The sequence below is a fragment of the Anas acuta genome, chromosome 6, assembly GCF_963932015.1.
Source record: "Anas acuta chromosome 6, bAnaAcu1.1, whole genome shotgun sequence".
Classification (NCBI taxonomy): Eukaryota; Metazoa; Chordata; class Aves; order Anseriformes; family Anatidae; genus Anas; species Anas acuta.
The window spans coordinates 9,060,671-9,079,597 of NC_088984.1; the positions used below are offsets into that span (position 1 = coordinate 9,060,671).

The 18,927-nt window shown below is 36.5% G+C and overlaps 1 protein-coding gene across 5 annotated transcripts in view; it reads right to left on the minus strand.

Moving 5' to 3' along the window:
* Nucleotides 1-1,585: 1,585 nt before the first annotated feature.
* Nucleotides 1,586-18,927, minus strand: part of DPP10 (dipeptidyl peptidase like 10) — a 471,329-nt gene continuing 453,987 nt past the window's right edge. For all 5 annotated transcript variants that reach the window (XM_068687295.1, XM_068687296.1, XM_068687297.1 and 2 more), the window contains exons 19-26: nt 18,825-18,894; nt 11,475-11,669; nt 9,799-9,853; nt 5,764-5,863; nt 5,086-5,144; nt 4,921-4,993; nt 3,441-3,514; nt 1,586-2,246 (exon numbers count right to left, since the gene is read on the minus strand). In XM_068687295.1, coding sequence (XP_068543396.1) covers nt 2,109-2,246; nt 3,441-3,514; nt 4,921-4,993; nt 5,086-5,144; nt 5,764-5,863; nt 9,799-9,853; nt 11,475-11,669; nt 18,825-18,894 — 764 coding nt within the window. In that variant the 3' untranslated portion in view covers nt 1,586-2,108. The remainder of the gene's footprint in view (nt 2,247-3,440; nt 3,515-4,920; nt 4,994-5,085; nt 5,145-5,763; nt 5,864-9,798; nt 9,854-11,474; nt 11,670-18,824; nt 18,895-18,927) is intronic.

Genomic DNA, 18,927 nt, shown 5'->3' on the forward strand with positions numbered 1-18,927 from the left:
TATTGCTGAGACACAAGCCTTGCTTGTTTGCTTTTGCAGATAACTAAAGGAGATATATGTGAAATGTGGTAAATCTGAACACGCTGTCTCACAGTGAAACAGCCAGTGCAGGTTGATAAGAATTAACCTCCTCACGTAACCTGGCTGTACACTCAACACATGTACACCCAATGTGGTTTTTGCACACTTGCCTGAAACTTTTTTTTTATGATCTTATCATGGTACTCAAAATATGTGCTATAAATACCACAGAGCAAGGTCATATTTTGTGGTGACACTGGGAGAAGATTTCCTTGCACATTAAAATCGTATTAAACTAAATGAAAAATAGTTTAAAATGCTAATAAAACAAGATAAATACTAAACATTAAAAGAAAGAGACTTTTCAGGGTTCTATAAAGCCATATCTTTCAGTCAAATTATTTGCATCATAATAAATGCTAAGAGTTAAAGAAAATATTCTGGAAGAAAATAACAAATAAAAACCTTCAGGTGATTTTTCATTGTGGTAAAAACAATTTCCGTTCTTCATAAAATATGTAGAACTTTGCATCCTAAATACTGTAAATTACCTTCCAAAAAAATACTTGCTTTTAATCTTACAAGAAATGAACTCTTAATTGGGTAGGAAAGTACTTGGAGTATACCCAGAAAGACGAAATTACAGCTATTCTCATGTAAGCTGCACAGCGTCTGTCAGGAGTTTTCGCATACCTTCAGGAAGATACCTCAAATTAAGTCAACATTGCACTTGATTTTAGTGATCAGCGTTAATATTCTGCAAACCCAAACTGGCTGCCTTGTTTATTTCATAGTTTCAATTTCTATTGCTGTAATTCACCTTGGCAAATAAATGTATGTATGAGGGTCTCACCCTCTGAGTAAATAATAAAATTTCACTTGTCAGGATCTTCCTTTGCCTTGAATGAAAAACATATCACCTCTTTGAGATGCTGTTGAATCTAAATCCTGTTGCAACAGACTTAATAAGCAGCCCTGGAATAAAAACTAATGGATAGTTTCAACTACGTGGCCACCTTGAGGAACTTAAGAATTAAATTGGAGACCAGATGGAAGAAAAGGAACATGCACTATACAAAATAATTCTTCATTTGAAGAGTAAAGTATTACTCAATGGCATTATACATTGTTAATAAATTTTCTTTATCTGAAACTATAATTTAATATTTATGTATCTAATTTACATGTGAGAAAGTAGCATATTCTAAAATTAGAGTGTAACCAGCAAACTATTAACTACTATAAACAATACCAAAACACAACTCAAACATATTTTAAGGAAACAATAGATACATTTTGGACTGGGGAAAGATTTCAATTGCAGATATTGTTTTAAACACAGCTGTTAATTATGTTGGAAAAAAAATCTTCAAGCTCAGAAAGACTTTCTGCTTAGGGAGTCTTGGGTATATACATAAAGACCAAGAGCACACTACCAAAAAGTCCCTTATTGGTTACTAGTAGGTACGGTAATAATAGTAAATGCTGAAATTGGGGAAAAAAAACATTTTCAATATCAATGTTATATGATGCACTAGACCATATATCCCCTTTGAGCAGAAACTAGAGAAAATATCGTGCCCTTTATTATCTCTGTGGTTTCTTATGTGTAATAGACAGCGGAAGAATTGCACTTATTGTAACATTACAGTAAAGTGTTAGATTGCAGCTCACCTTTTAAAATATTAGTGGCCATAATACTTATGATAGGTTGTGCATTATGCAAAGATGAATAAAGATGTGCATTTAAATTAAAAAACGAGCAACCACTTACAGAACCAACAGTGAGGCTTAACATAACAAACATGCACTAACCCTACACTTATGCAAAACTAAGTTCTTCCAGGAAACTGTAACCAACTGTTGACCTTCCACAAAGGCAAAGGTTTTGTCCCTTGGTAATATGTCTGGACTTTGTAGTCGAATTCCAGTTTATTAGCTCGTTGTCTGTAAATGTGCTGTTCCACTGTGATATCCTTTAGCTGCCCTTGAGCTTCTGCAGAATCTGCAATCTCACAGTCACTTTTATTTAAGGTTTTATTGAGCCGCAAAGTAAGTCCCCTTCAGTACTACACAAATAGGATTCCTTATTCATCCTCTTCAGGTTCCTGTGGTAAAATTGGTGTCTCCTCCTTTAAACAAGCACTAAAAAACCCAAGGATTGTGCTGTAAAGGTGATATTTGCTTTTCTCAGAAGCAATGTTATGACCTTCATCCGGGTAAATCTAGCAGAGGAAAAAGGAAGAGAGTAAATAGTTTTTCAAAGGCTTTTCAAATATTTAGGGCTCTAATTTTCCTTCTCTGATCTTCAAAATGTTTTAGATGACAACAGGATGATAACATTAGTTTTATTGTATCAAGGAAAGCTAATAAAACTCAAAGCAAAATCTGTTCTCTCTTGAAATTTGGAACTTAGATAAAACAACCACTGCAGTGGGCTCTGCAGAAGTGAAAAATTTTATATGCTCAGTCACTGTGCTTACAACAGTTTACTTAGCTGGCACTTACAGTGGTGTCTAGGTACTTGAATCCCATCAACTTCAATGAGGATTAATTACCTCCTGCTTTTCTCTTAATATCCCAGATTCTAAGTGTTCAGTAAAAACCTTTTAATTCATATTTTTAACTGTCTTCCTATTTTACCTAAAGCCTACCGTATCTCCTTCCTAGGTGGATATAGGCAGTTTTATCTCAAGTCAAATGCCACTGGAAATTTCTCCCAAGGAAAGCTGAACAGGATTTTGCAGGCTGAAGAAATCCAGGCCATGGAGGTTAGGACAAGACCTTTGGTGGTCTGAGGCAAAAAGATTCACCACACATTCACCTTAAACTCTGGTAATCACCAGGTGATGTAACCATGGCCCTGCCTGAGCAGGGGGTTGGACAAGGTGACTTCCAGAGGTGGCTTCCAACCTCAGCTGTCCTGGGACCCTACGATTCTGCCCCATGCAAATCTGCATGCCTGCAGCATGCCCTGTCCTGCTAGCCCCAGCCTGTCCCTCCCTGTGCCCTCACCCTCCATACAGCCATGGAAAGGGGAGCAGCACTCCAGTAATTTAGCTGCCATTTAATAGACACAAGGGTTGAAAATGAGAGGAAATTACTTTCATGTGACCTGTGAGGTTTTTTGGTAAAAAGGGAATAAAATAGTAGCATTTGAATATTACAAAGGGTGCATATGGACTGTAAAGGTGTTGTAGGGTAAACAGATGGAGAAAAGGAAGGAGAAAGAGCTCAGAAGAACACAATGAACATATGGTTCTTAATGTCCATACCAGCAGTAAGGAAACAGCATTCTAGCTGCAAATTGTGGTAACACAAATGGGCTGTGGTAGGGAGTGTCCTTTTCAAGTGAAGAAACAGCAATGTGAGGTTAAATGTTGAGCCATGTTTATAGGGGATGCCATAGCTGCACATACCTGCATAGTGTAATTAACTCCAGCTTTTATTAGATGTTTAATTAGTTCTGCTGAATGCTGGAAGTGGACTTTAGCTGCAATACAATGACATTTGAACATTATTAGAAAAAGCAGAGCTAATATGAAATGTTTACCTGTTAAACAACTCTGACTGAAAACATTTCCAGTGTCTGTAATAATCAGATCTAAGCTGACTACCTCCGTGGTCAGACATGCAGAGCCAAACCAGCGGAAACAACGCAGTACATAATAGAGGAGGTTCTGGAGAGGTAGCTGAAAGTCCCGCGGAAGCTGTGCCTTCCAGGTACTCCACAAGGACTCCTCTCTCTATCCTTGATTTACACACACTGTGATAGGTTAGAGGTGTGTAAAACCATTCTGTTTGAACATCATGACAGTTTATAATTGCGTTAAGGGAAAGCACATCGGATTTTCTACTGCTTGCACAGGGTTATTACAGCCCATACTTCTTCAGGTAATGGACTTTCTGCAACATATCAGTAACTTAATCTTTGTGTGGTAAAAACAGGCAACTTTATTACCATGCCCTACCCCTGCAGAGCTAAGGCTGCAAGTGGGCTAGGCAGTGTCACTGGATGTGATATTAAACAAGGGCAGCAGGCAATCAGAGTCATAGTCTCAAACACAGTGCATTGCCTAGACAGCTATCAGAATCCCAATTCCCTCTAGCGCTGAGTTCAGAGGGGTAGAAATTGCTGCTGCCATTTACAATCAGCAAAGCCCAAGACCCTCACACCTGCTTGGTCACCCAGTACATTGCCTCTGTCCTCCTCCCCAGCTCCGGGAAGAAACACCGGATGGGGCTTGTACCGCCCAGCCCTCATCAGCACAAGGCTGATTCTCTAGTCTTACATCCATTAGGAAAATTCAGAAAAATATACTGCAGGTAAATTTAAATCCATAATTACAAAGTCTCTCTTGATTGACACATCTTGTAATTACATTAAAAGTGCTAGAACTTACCCTGTGTTTTTTTTTTATCTGTTTTAGCTACCGTTAAAACTAATGGTGCTATTAAAAGGTTCCCTATGGCTTCAGCTTCAGATGCTTTGGCACTACCTTGTAATTAATTAGCTGAAAAGTTTAACTTCCCATTTGGTACTGTACTTCTCCAAATGTACTGATAATTCTTTGCTCAGTTGCAGAATCTCTATGAATTTAAAATACCATTAAAAATGTATGGTTTTCAATTAATAATTCATACAATACTTTTCAGTAGCTAGACGGTCATCCACAAGATTTAAACAAATTAGAACATACAGCACGTAAAAGGTACAAATATTCAGCAAAGAAAAGTGTCATCAGATTAGAGTTAGAAATGACAATTAAAACAGAATACCAAAACTCCTGTCAGAGGCATAACACAACTAAAATGGCCTTGCTAGGTGTGCGCCTAATATTTCTTTGGATGTCTGTTAAAACCTCTGACCCCAAATGTAATTGCATCTGTAATACTTACTATCAGCTGTCCCGTGAACTATTAGTAAATTTGCTTCTTTTAAACCATGAAGATTGTGTAATACACTGGATGCCTAGTAAACAAACACATGCAAAGGTGTAGGTGAGTGAACCAAATTTTGGAAGTAAAACTAACATTTTAATTTACTTGTTTATGCTGACTCACCTGATAGGTATTTTCCTCTTTTGATGGAATACCAAGGTATCTTTCTGAAAATGCTGATGCTGTATAAGTTAAATAAATAAATAAATAAATAAACAAATAAAATAAACTTGTGATGTCTATTTCAAAAAGCTTCAGTTCTGACTTATGGTCAGGAGAAGTTAATTAAGGCATTAAGTAGAAAACAAGGCATTCATTTAAAAAACAGAATACCTTAAAAAAGGGGCTAACAGAGCATTACAGTAATCTGGTTTTATCTCCCATGCACGACAGTCTGCAATCTAGCATAAGCCCAATACTTCACATACAGAACCAAATGTCCTGTGATTGAATAACAATGTGATTGATATGCTGATTAATTTTACCACTAACTTTAAAAGTTCCATTCTTATTAAATTTTTTGATTAAGGCATTGGGTTCTAAGGAAATGGGGTGCCTGACTGAATTTTGGTGGAAATGGGAAATACAACTATTTTGACAGAAATCTGTAGTGTTACCAATAATGGACCTGTTGCATGTCTTGGTAAACTGTCCCAGTGTTAGCTGCCATTCATTTAAAGTAGAGAATGAGGACGTGAATTTAGACCTAGCTGATATTGCTACATTACCTGCAATTATTTAAGATGAATAAAAGAGATTCTGAAGAGACTAGCAAACAGGAGAGTGGCAGGGAATACTCACCATACAACTTCATATCTGTAATTGGTGCCACCACAGCTCCACATTTGAAGAGCCGTTCACTGGATTTTAGAATCATCGATGTAATGTAGCCACCATAACCCTAATGAAGGAAATAATATTGAGATTTCTCTTTGTTTATTTCTTTTTAGCAATAATAAAGTTAAAGGGCATTGCTCTAATTTGATGGTATTGTTCTACAGTATGTATTTATATCTGCAAGAATTGCTTTTAATGGAAATACAAACACACAGTTAAGAGTGAATAGAGATCTTATTTGGCCTGGTCATGACCTTTAAACTAAGCAGTTAAATAACACTGAGTATATTTCAATTTAATTTCCACAGTTCCATCATGGCAGACTAGCCTATAGTTAGCAAAAGATATGAAAATCATAGAGAGGACGACAACAACAACCAACCTACCAAAAAAAAAAAAGTATTCACTTTTAATATATTTAATGTAGACATTTGCAAATTACTGGGAAACACTGAGCATTTTGCTGACAGGACAGAGTATGGGAATGGGGGAAAATGATGAACTGACTTCAGCATGTCCTACTCCTGGCACTTGGACCTTCACAGATTAAATCCTATTGCTATTAATGAGGTTTCTGCTGCAGCATTGTCAAACATCCCACAGAGGGGTACAAGTCCTGAAGTGCTTTCCAGAAATAAAATCTATATGTAGCCACATTGCTCAATATTATGTTAATCTCTGTGATGTGATTTCTGGCCACAAGAGCACCCAGTCAGCTGCTTTGTTACAAAGCACAGAGCGTGGGCAGAATGAAGAAGCTGGGAGACATGGGGCAGAGCAGGGGGAGCCCTCTCCTCGCCTTACCACATTTTTCTGTCCTTATGCACATCCCTTCACCATCTCCCTTGCAATGTCTACAACATACCTCCTTGGGAAGAGTTGTGAGACAAAAGAGAGTCATGAAAGCTTCTCTTCATATGAAAGCTTTAATTTTAGTCCACAGATTTCTTTGACAGCTTCTTTCTTTGGCAATCCACATCTGTTACCCACAGTCATTCTAGACCCACAGCAAATGAAATTCTGAGTTGTGGAGTCTAGGATCAATGGTTTTCTCATATATTATGATATATTATGGGCTGTTCAAATTTCTCCATTTGCCACCTTTGTTTTCCCTTCATCACTGCTGGAAGAATGATTTTTGCAGTTCTTTTCATTGTTGTTTTTCAGAAAGAAGAAATCATCCCATGACAGGAAAAGAATAGTGTAAAACACCAGACAACCCCAAAAGAGAATATAGTGTGTCAAATGCTCACACAGGTTTCTTGTGGATATTTTTTGAACCCAGCCTGCTCTTGTCTTCACATCTAAATATTTAATCAATATCTGATTTCTCTGGAAGAACTGGAATATCTGAAAATCCTTTTACTTTCGTTAAGAAAAATAAGCCAACGGGAGTGTTCTTTGCAATCAACGTGTAGTAAACGTGAATGGACGCTTTAAATGAAACGTAGAATAAGAACTTGATTTTCACAGGAGTATGAGGAACTGAGTTATCCCTATTCCCACAGAAATTCCAGCCAAGGAGACCAAGAGTAACCCAGTAGTCCAGTACTCCATGTACAGAAGTAGACTTAAGTCAAGAAAGAATTTTTGAGTGGGCAGCAACAACTTTCATAATTCACAGAGTTTAAGAGAACAGCAACTTTCTTCTGCCTCTGGGTTCTCTATTTTTGCTGTTGTTTAATATTCTGTTTGTGTCTTTTCCAATAGCTCCACAGCACAGTTTTAATCCTAGGATAACTATTGCCATGTTATTTATTATTTATGCCATGTATTCATTAAGAGCTTGGTTTAGTTCTCCTAGGAGTTTCTTTCCTCTGTGCTTGTGCCCTCGCTTCCAGCCAGGCTTTCCAGGACAAAAGCATTACACCGTGAGATCAAATTTTCAGAATCACTTCACAATGATGATACAGAAAGCAGTTCCTATGTCCTCATGCAAGGACATATGGTGCCTCACTCATGGGCTGGATTTCTGTGGTTACAGCTTAATTGACTATTTTCAGGAAGCTGTTTGGCTGTGAAATTTCAACTTATTTTCAAGCTCTTTTCCTACTTTCATGGCAAAAAGGCAAACTACATGGAAACACAATTTGCTGTGTAACAGTACTGAAAAGCCCTTGGATCATACATCACTTGGGCTTGTATCCCTCTCACAGGGATAAGCAAGATGATATTGGCAGATTGCCTGGCAGTCAGAAGTAGGTATTTTTCACACTGTGCCCTCTGGACAGCCTTGTTACTCTTGTGAATAGCTAACACTACTGATTGTGACAAGAATTTTACTTCTGTGTAGTTCTAAAACTTCTCAAAGAGTTCCACAACTGTGTGCATGAGCCCAGAATTTTTAGCATTAAGCAATTCCAAAGTCATCTTACTTTTAAGCAAAATATTCTTTTTCCATCAGTAAACCCAATTTAATGCATAGAAACAAACACTTTCATTATCACATTGTTGTACACAGTTAAAAGGAAACAAGTTTTAAAGAAGATCTGTTATTGACTCTAAAATAAGCAGAGTAGAGGTAAAATACAATTAACCCTAGGAAGCTGTTAAATAGATCTTGTTTCCTGATTCTAAAACTGACTTTTCAATTTTATGAATTTTTGTTCGTCTGAAAACACACACACAAAATAAAACAAAAAAGTGCTGAGAGGTAAAAAAAAATAAAAAATAACAGTATGGACATTGGCAGATATCTACAACTGCATTTACGTATGCTTTATGGTAATTTTGGCTTGTCATGTCACTGTTAGAAAAGTGTTGAATTTCCTACAGGAAATGTGGTAATTTTTGAAGTTAGGAATATTTGGGGGATGTTTCGTGATTTCAATTCAGAAATAACATTTGTAATCATTTGTGGGAAGAGCATGTGGAGAAACGTATATAATTACATGCATGTGTATTTTCATATACATTGCTAACAGGCACTAAAACCTGAATAGCAATGTGTGCCGTGATCATTTGGTGGATGAAATCACCCCTACTTAGCTGAAAAATCTCTGACAGCTGCCCTGCAAACCAAATACTGTTCTGTTGGTACTGATACTCTTGCAATGACAGCTTTGGTAGCTACAGGGAGCATGGCAGGAGCTTACATCTTTGAGGAAGGTCACTCTCCTCTGCGATGTTAATAGTAGCCAGTACTTCATTTTCACTACACTACACAAACATTAACTAGTCTTCCAAATTGCTACCACACTGGTGTTAAATATTAGTATCACAGTGGAAAACATGCTGTTCCTATAACTGGTGACTGTGGTGTTGTCTAGGTACTTAGCCATGGTTTGTTGTTGCCTTGAGGTCAAAGGCACAAAATATTTTCATTTTCAGGATAACAAAATACTAATAATAGTAATTAAAAAAAAAAAAAAAAAAAAAAAAAGATGCACATGCTAGTTTATAGTTTATAGAAGAAGCAGCAATTATTTGGCATTTAACTGCTGTTTTTTAACAGACCAATAAAATGCTATTCAGTTTGTTATGAAAGGTTAAGCCTCTGCCTTGCTCCCAATCATGCTAGAGGCAACAATATGCTACACAATGAAGCAGCTGACAAAATAGCAAAGACACAAAAGAAAGTTCTTGTAACTCAGTTGTAACTTAGGCAGTCAGTAAAATATTCAGATATAAACGTTGTATTAGAAGGACATTGTCAATTTAACTGTAGCCCAAATGTAAAAGTGCAAGAAACAAGTTTTTACAACACCTAAGCTGATATTAAAATTTTCTAATGAAAGCAGATGTTTTTCAATAAAAATTTTGTCCTGCAGATTCTGAAAAGCAAATACTACAGTACCATAAAATGGATTTGATTGATTTCAAATACCCATTCTGAGAAATAAATATACAGAATATACAGTAAATTATGGTAACATTTCTCCCACTTTTAATAACTGAAATTGTCTTAAGAAAAGAGATAAATATATTCGTTTATGAACTAGGATTCTCATAAAGAATTATGATGATATATCCTACTATCCTATTATTTTTGCATCTTACCTTCCCAAATATACTCAGTCTTTTAGGATCAATAAAGGGCTGTTTCAATAATGATCTGCAAGAAACAAAACAAAAAAAAAAAAAAAAAAAAGAGAGAGAGAAAGGAAATAAAAAGTTCTTTATATACCAGATTCACCAAAGTAAAAAAGAAAATTATTTGTACTTTGAGGAACTGTTATACGTGTGGATAAGGTAGAAGAACAAATTACAGCAATAAAAGTGATATTGCACTAGGAAATGTGATTTTTTTTTTTTTCTAATTCATCCTCTGTATGGCAAACACATGGCATTGAACTCATCTTACCTAACTTTAGATACCTGAATTTGAGCATCTTGTCTAAACTGGACATTTACATCTGTTCCTCTGTCAGGGAGAAGAGCACTCTCAAACAGCCTTTCTTCCCACTCATGTCAGGCACTGCCTGGGGAGCGCAACCCTTCAGAGATGCCAGGATTTTCCATTAACTAGAGCTTAAATGACTGGCTTTGACCAGTTGTCTATTTTTCAGACAGTTAAAGGTAAAATGACTGCAACTTCCTGAGTCTAGGTAATTATCCAAACAATTAATTCTCTCATCATGGCATTTAATTAGCAATGGTGAATTTTATACAGAAAAGACAGAATAACCTGAGGCTAAAACCCAACTGCTTTTGAAGAGACAAAACCAGCTTCAGTACCTCCTCTCAGCCTCTCACCTCCTCTCTCCCTTTTCCCCATGCAACGCACCCAAAAAGAGGCCAGATATCATGGAGTTGAAACCACTTATTATTTAAGCAGAGAGCTCAGATCTCACAGCACAGCTTGTGGTCTGCTTCAGACAGCCGTTTTGCAAGGGTCACTTGGATGCTCGGAAGATGAATTGCTCTGCTCAGCGCAGCCCATTCCTGACCAACATAAACGCCAGGAGCCTCAGTGCCCAGCTCTGTCATATCAGATACAGATACACAGATACCTACTCATGCATAGGTTCAAGCATTAAACCCTTTCAAAGAAGAAGAAAAAACAACAACAATAAAAAACATAGCCAGCTGAAAGTCTGCCCTTGTCTTTCCTTGAAGGTCCCTAGAAAGAGTCCATCCAGACCTTGATATTAGCCTACTGGCACCCTGAGTAAAGAGGGTTGTCAAAGCTATGTGTGATTAATCTACAGAGAGACTACTTTCTTCTGCAGCTGGTGGATTTATATCAAAGAATGACAATACAAATGAGAAATATGTAGACATTGGCCCAGATTTTGTTCTCATTTACAACATTATAACTTCATTTGCATTGTAAAATTACTTGAAAGCTCCATGGTGAAAATGAGAGCAGCATCCTACCATATAGACCTAAAAAATTTTAACACAAAAACAGTTAAACATTATCATTTTTGCTGTAAGAAGTTTTTATAAGGAATACAGACAAATACAAAGTAGCATAGATGACATATCTAGACGGCACACTGAAGGACAGCTTTACCAAAGAGAAGCACCAACATATAAAGCAAGCATCTCTTTGATCTTTAATTTGCTGTTTGTAATGAAAAGGTTATTATTTCAATATCTGCAACTGCATTAAAAAATAAACATTAGTATTATTTACTATGCAGATAAACCATTCTGGGCAGTTTCATTCAAAAACGTTTATTCATCAAGGTGGAAGCAGGGTAAAAGAAGAAAAGTTTGCACATACGTACTCTACGGCTGCTATTTGGTCCTTCACTTCCACTGATCCTAAGCATCGGTGGACTTCTTGTAAGATCTTGAGGCCTTGAAATCCACTCCCTCTGCCATCAAATCGAGCTACGATGACATTATCAGAGTTGACAAGCACTGAGTCCCAGTCAATGTGAAACTTATCTGTAACCAACTGGCTGCCTGGAGCTTCATCACTGCAAATACCAACACACCAGACAGAAACGAAGACTATTGACAATGTGATGCACTTTGCTGTTCTCTGATATTTTAATTAACCTAGATGGCAGAATTCAGTTGTTTATGCAATCATGTTGAATTACTGTCCCTTCCATCGATACTATCCCATTAGCTAGTGCTGCTGTATCTGCAGTAGCAGTAAGCAAAATAATTTAACTTTAAAACCATTATGCTGTGGTGTTGCCAATAGCTGAGAAACAAACAGAAAATCAAAGCATGTAGTGTTTAAAGTGAACAAAAAATAATATAATCACTAATGGCTAGTTCAGTTCTGAGAAAGCTCATGTAAAATTTGTTAAGTTGCACTAAACAGAAAAAAAGGAATATTCATTCAGTACTTTGAGTATGATTTTGTAGGATATATAATACGTTGTATATAGAAGGTTGCCATCTTCAAAAATAAATAATTGCATTATTGTGTCCTCAAATGGATTTTCTGAAATATGGTACAAAGAAGACTAAAGTACACGTTGGAGAAAATTACATTTTCTCCATCCAAACTCACAGCAAGAAATGGATTCAGGCAGGAATGATAAGTTTATTTTATGACTTAAAAAAAAAAAAAAGTATTTTAGAGAAGAAAAGGTGGAAAAGAATGGGAGAATGCAGTGTCTAGAGGAACAAAAAGCATTTTATATTGAAGGCAAATATTCTATTTTCCTTTCAAAGAAAACAAAATACCAGTTTTAAAAGGGAAGCTTGGCATTATTTCTTCCCCAAGATAAACACAGAATAAGAGAGCAGGCTACCATGAAGTTCTACAAAATGCAAAATACTTCTATGCAGGCTGCATCTGCCAGCTGAATACAAATTAAAATGTAAAAGTGTCTGTGCTGGCTGTATGGAAATTAGATTGGACAGTGTCTGTGGGAATATCCTGTCTAAGGTGAAAGAAAGATGAAGACAGAAATGATTATTTTGCCAGAGAAGCTTTAGCTTCAGAGACTTATAAAAACCTGGGGGGAGGAAAGAGAGATAAAAATCTTGTACAATAACTGCTGTCTTATATGTACAATAAGATAATGTTTATTATCTTTTTTTTTCCTTTTTTTTTTTTTTTTTGGCTGTGGATAGCATAGAACACCTTCAAGGTAATCTCCCTATTAATTTGCAAGCATATGATGAATACATATGTTCTCAAATTCAGCAAGACCTACCATGTATACATAGCTTCTGTATCATCTGCATTACTTACTTGTAGAGTTAGTCAAAATATTTTATGCTTCATTCATCATTGTCCTATGTAACAATTTTATATATGGATTTATAAAAAGAAAGGAAGAGTGGTTTTTGTTTGCTTAACCATTCAGTTGTGATTACACACCATTACAATAAATGCAAACAATGTAGAGCAATGAATTTGGAAATACTCATTGTCGAGTGGGCTCTGCAGAAAACACAAGTTTCAAAATTATATTATCATTATTATTTGTAAAAGAGCAGGAGAAGAAAGTTTCTTTTAAAGTGTATGGTAATTGTACAGATCAAGGTTTTCAGAAGCACTCTGCATTGACGTAGATCGTTTCACAGAGCTTCTACCACTATTTCCAATAGGAGAATAGCAGCAGCCTCAATCCTCCAATCTTTTTTTTTTTTTTTAAAGTAAAGCTCTTTTAACTTTTCAAATTAAGAAAATCTGTCAGAAATATCCTTGTCTGGCTGGTTATCTTTAAAACAGTTTAATGCACAAGTGAAATTATCATGAATCAGCCCACATCCCTCCCACCTAAATTAAGAACAAAACAAATAGCGTTCTCATTTATGTGTTACGTATCTAGGCACTTGGGAAAAGAGGAAGAACCATCACATTTGCAAGCTTTCTTCAGTACCAGAAGATGCTTTAAACCAAGATAGTGTTTTAAGTGAAAGATGCCACCCTCAGATAATTACTTCTATTGAAAAAAAAAAAAAAAAGTATATTAGAACTTCAGCAAGATTTTCTGTGGGTGAGAACTGACAGCAATGTTTTTCCAAGCTCTTTCTCTGGAGGGCACAGCTGGGCTACTTTTAGGCTCAGACTTTAAACACATCTACCACTCTCCTTTGTGATGAGTTGTTTGACATATTGCTTTTGGAAGCAATTTTCCAGTGGCTAATTTATTTCAAGAATGTCCACATAAGTAGTCTTTGACAGGCATTTAAAGCCATTTCCATTGAGGTACATGTCAAAATTCCCATTAGCTTCAAAAGGTCTCTTTACTCTTTAGCTGCTACTCTAAAATAATACTGATTATCTGAGGTGTGACTCTGTTCTCCACAGAGAGACTGTATATTCTATGCACCTCTTAGGCCCCACTTTTGCCCTTAAATGAGACTTCTGCAAAGTATTAATCCTTTATGCAAGTTTGAACATCACCCTGAGGGCTCTGGAACAAAGTAGGTTTGTTACTGCGGTGCAATAATAGATGTACAGCCTGATTTGTGAAGTTTGTCTTGGGATTCCAGCTTTCTCAAAGGTCAGTTTTTGTTTTGCACTCATTATTACTTACAGTCCAATTACAATTCACTCTTGTTCAGTGGTACCCTGTTCATAGGATTATTTCATGACCCCTCTGGTAAGCCTGAGTGAAAGTCCATACCATTTATGCTTGTTTGTAATACAAACACAGAAGTCTTCTTCCCACCTGACTGTGGGTAAACATAAGGGAAGCAAAGTACTACAGTAAAATCAAAGCCAACACCAAAATGCATAAGCAAAGTTACATCTTTGCAATCATTCAGGGGTTCCTTAAGGAGCAGTATCCCTGTCATCTCCAGAGTCAAGCAACAGGAGTAGAATGATTCAAATGAAGAAGATAAGAAGACGCCTAACATTTTCTGGTTCGTTTTTTTTTCCTTCTTGTATGTGATAGCACTTGCACTTTTTTTTTTTTTTCTTCTGACTTTCAAAGTTTGGAGCTTAAGTGCTGCCTAGTTTGTGTCTTCAACAGTGACTACACCCGGATTATGAGTCCTCTGTGGCAGCACGACTGCTGACAACTTGGGAAACTGCAGAAGTTCACCATCGAGGCACCATTTAAACAGACAGAAGCCATCAATAATATACCAATATCATTGACCTTAGTGGGTAGTTTGTATGATTCTTGCAAGGCAGTCACATACACTGCAGACTGTCTGGGAAAAGGGGCAGCTCATCATAAGTTCGTAAACTGCTGAAAAGAGAAGAATCTGTTATTTAGGATTCTATAACCAAAAGCTTTAACTGAAGTCTCTGTTCATGACTAGAGTTACAGCCTTCAGGGGATAATATAATGTTACCAGAGAGGCTGTTGCTGCTGTACTCTAAGTTCTACTCCTCTGCCAATCTCACACCATGACTGCAGCAAAATTTATTTCAGGTTTCGCACCATTTAAAAACTAAGTGGGAAGATTGTAAATCAGAACTTTAGAAGTTATACAGTTGACCAAACAGAGAGAAAAACAATTTCAAAATATATGTGGAAAATAACTGCCATTATCACTGCTTAATTTCCTGTACATCTATTTCTGCCAAGCAGTGGATTTGATATGCAGTATATGGAAAAGGCATCTTGATAACAAACATAAGAAAGACATCTCAAATGATAAAATCTACCTACTATAGACAAAGAAATATTACTGACAAAAATCTTTCTTACAGTGAAACTGAGTGGGAAAAGAATACCATTTCGCAAAAACTAGTATAATGGAAAAAATCCACTTCATTTTCAGATTTCATGGGCATCTCTTGTTCAGCTTTCAAGCACACCCGCCATTACTGGTCAAAAAGGGAACCTGAATAGCCTCACACACTGAGAACAGAAAATCCCAAATATTTTTTCCATATACATGTACCCTTTTAAGATATACCAGACTCCAACTAGAAACCATTAGCGTATTTATAACTCCTCCCTGAAGATATGGCCAAACAAATTAAAATACATCACCAGAAGTTACTCTATTACCAGGGCAAAATCATGTGATACATAGGCCTGAAGTAGACAATACAATACAAGAAAAAGATTGTTATTCTTAAAATATCTTTCTCAGACCCTCAAGGCTGAAGATGTTGAAAATACAATTGTGAGAGGAAGAGATGTGTTACCAGAAAAGGAGGTGAAGTTTTGAATTTCCTCTTGTCTTTCTCTAGGAAAGATTGAAAATGCATTTTATTCACATTGCAGGATGTGTACTGCTGGGAGTGGGGAGTGAAAGAAGCTAAAAGATAGGGGAAGCTAAAGGAGGACAGATCTTAGCTCAACAATTCCCTAACTCCTTTTTGGGGACAAGAGTGAAGAAAAGGGGATTGAGAAGGCTGATTATGGCCCATAGCACTGGGACCACTACTGCAAATGAAACAGCTGGAGTAAAACTCTAGCCTGTCCCTCTTTTAGCCTACAGCTAAATGAATTCTCCCTCTGGGCCATGAGAAATGCTATGAAGTTCAAAGGAGAGGAAAGAAAATCAGACTTTAATGTAACACAAGCACAAGAGAGTAGTGAAATACTGCTTTGTATTGGTCAAAACAGGAAGAATGAACACACTGGATGGATGGTCTGCAAAGCAACTAGTGAATCATTCATGTGACTTAAAGATCCCCCCAAAATTAAACTTTGCAGCTGTCTTACAGGGGAAGAACTGGCTAAATAAAAATGCTTTTAGGTACATCCTCCTTTGCAAGCATTTTGCAACCAAAGTAGGGGAATTCACCATGTACTTTATGCTTCACCTTGTAGACAAGCATCAACTCTTCACTGGCAACAGCTGCCAGTTAAAACGAGTAATATAACGAGTCATACAAAATTGAAAGGTATGCAACATGACTATCAATATATAAAGCCTTATACCCCACATCTTGAATATCTTCCAGTACTTGTATTATGCCTCTCTACATTTCTGTTAGTCTTATAATGAGTTATTCCTGAAGCTGTAAAAGTCTTCACTTCCAACCTTGCTGTCTTTTGTCTTATGCTACCAGCCCCAAAAGTGTATTAACTGGAGTCATAAACAGATTTGATTGCTTGGGCAAGGCCTAAATCTTTCATTGTTTCAGTAACAGGTGAAGTGATTCCTGTTTATTACCAAAATATAACAAGTAAACAAACAAACAAACAGAAACCTCTTGGAGACGATTCACTGTTACTTTGGAGAGTACCCTGCTGTTTTTTTCCCTTGAAAATCAGAACAAACTCTCCACTGATTTGGTTTTACAATATCCACCTACATATTGGACAATTTTAAATGGTGTTAAATAATAAATGCTGTCATTTAAGATACATTATCCTAAAGATTTTGAAGGAATGAGGTTAATTACGTTCAAGAAAAAATAAAGAATGATTATCACCTCTCATTTTATTATCCGGATTAAATGCCAGAATCTTTACTTAATCATTTCCTGTGTGTTACTAAAGAGTGTATCATACTTTTTTAATGAGTAAGGTGAATCATAATGAGAAAATCAAGGATCTGGAATTTAAACTTTGATCTTAATTATATAGAAAAGAGATGATAATCACATTTTCAAGCAATTACTGTACACCTCTCTAATCTATAGCTACATTGCATGTATTATATCAGAAGGAAACCAAGTGTGAAATGTATTAGTTGTTTAGGAGAACAAATGGAAAAAAAGTGTTATAATCTATTTAGCATGTTATGGCCTTTGCATCACAATTCCTGGAAGAATAATAGCTCTAAACAACAAAACTGGCTTCTATATGATACCTATTTGTTAGATAGTCTGGTCATACACAGATGAACATAGATTTTAACATAGCAATACAATGATCTATTTCTGCACTGCAGCATGCTTTGCAACTACTAGTAGTTGAATCTTCACAAAATCCTTACCATGAAGGGTACAGGATATTTAGGATATAGGCCTTAAACTGAGCTTATGACAACATGGAGCTGTACAGCATTCGCATCTGGGTTTTATGCTGGGTCCACAACCCACTGATACAGGCTCCCTTCCAAGATTCAGTAGCCTGGGTGCCATATCTTGGGAGTTCACATTTATCTGTATGCGCCTTTCATAAATGTAGGAGCCTTATTATAGTCATACACTTTTGATATGGCTATATTTTTTCAGTGATTTGAAAAAATATATTTGCTATTGTGTGACTATGAGAATAACACCAAACTTTCTTCCCTTTTTCTATTCCAACTTTTCTTAGAATTGTAACCCTATCAATCCAGAGAGCACAAGAACACTACACAGAAGCATTTGCTGCTACCAAAAATTACAGTCAAAATAAGAACCTCAGCCATCAAAAAAGGACTTTATTCAGAGGAGTGAAACTGGCCACCAGTGCAAAAGCTCTGCAGACAGAGCTGAGACCACATAAGCAAACCAGATCCTGGCAAAACGTGTGACTCGGAGAAGGTGAAACTTCACCAGAGGATTGGAGAGTCTCTAAAGCAATCACTGCAGCATGTTAGATCTTACATGCCATATTTACCCTCCAGCTTAGGAAACAAAGTATCAGAAACCTTTGTACACCTAACTAGGGATTCAGGTTGGACTGCAGAGGAATATTAGGTACATTTTTTTTTAAACTCACATTCTCTTTTAATCATCTTTCTTCCTTTTCTGCCTCTCTTTTTCATAAGCCCTTGTCAAATTGCAGCTGAAATGGAGCTCAAAAAAACACTTCGTATCTAACACTTCACTATTTTAAATGTCTGTCTTTTCTTTATATACATCTAGGTGCATGTAGTTCAAGATGTTATATAGATCAAGATGTTATATGACATTTCCTTTCCAACAAAACTGATACCCATTTAAACCATTATTACCAAGGACAATGGTAAGCATTCTTTTTCAAACTTTCAGCAGCTGGAATACAGTAACAATTGTAACACAGCTGAAAATGTAAGCAAGGAAGTAGCTGTAGCTGAGCAATATGAAAGGCACCACTTGTTAGTGGTCAAACTAGGTTTGACAAGATCAACACCGCTACCACCACCCAAAAAAAACCCAACAGGCATCTCTTCCATACAGTGCCTAAAACAAAATCTACCTCAGAAAAAGTCTTTTAATTTATCAACTCAAATCCGTGAGACAATGAAAAATTACATTTTCTAATTATGGAATTATATGTTTTCTATGTAGTACTTTTTATTATTTTATATGATTCTATACAAATACTTACATTATTAATAGAAGGGCATACTGGGTTCGATCCGTGAAATCTTTTGGCAGTGACAACTGTAAAGGGAGTTCTTTTAAGAAAAGAGCAAGACATTAAAGGCTGG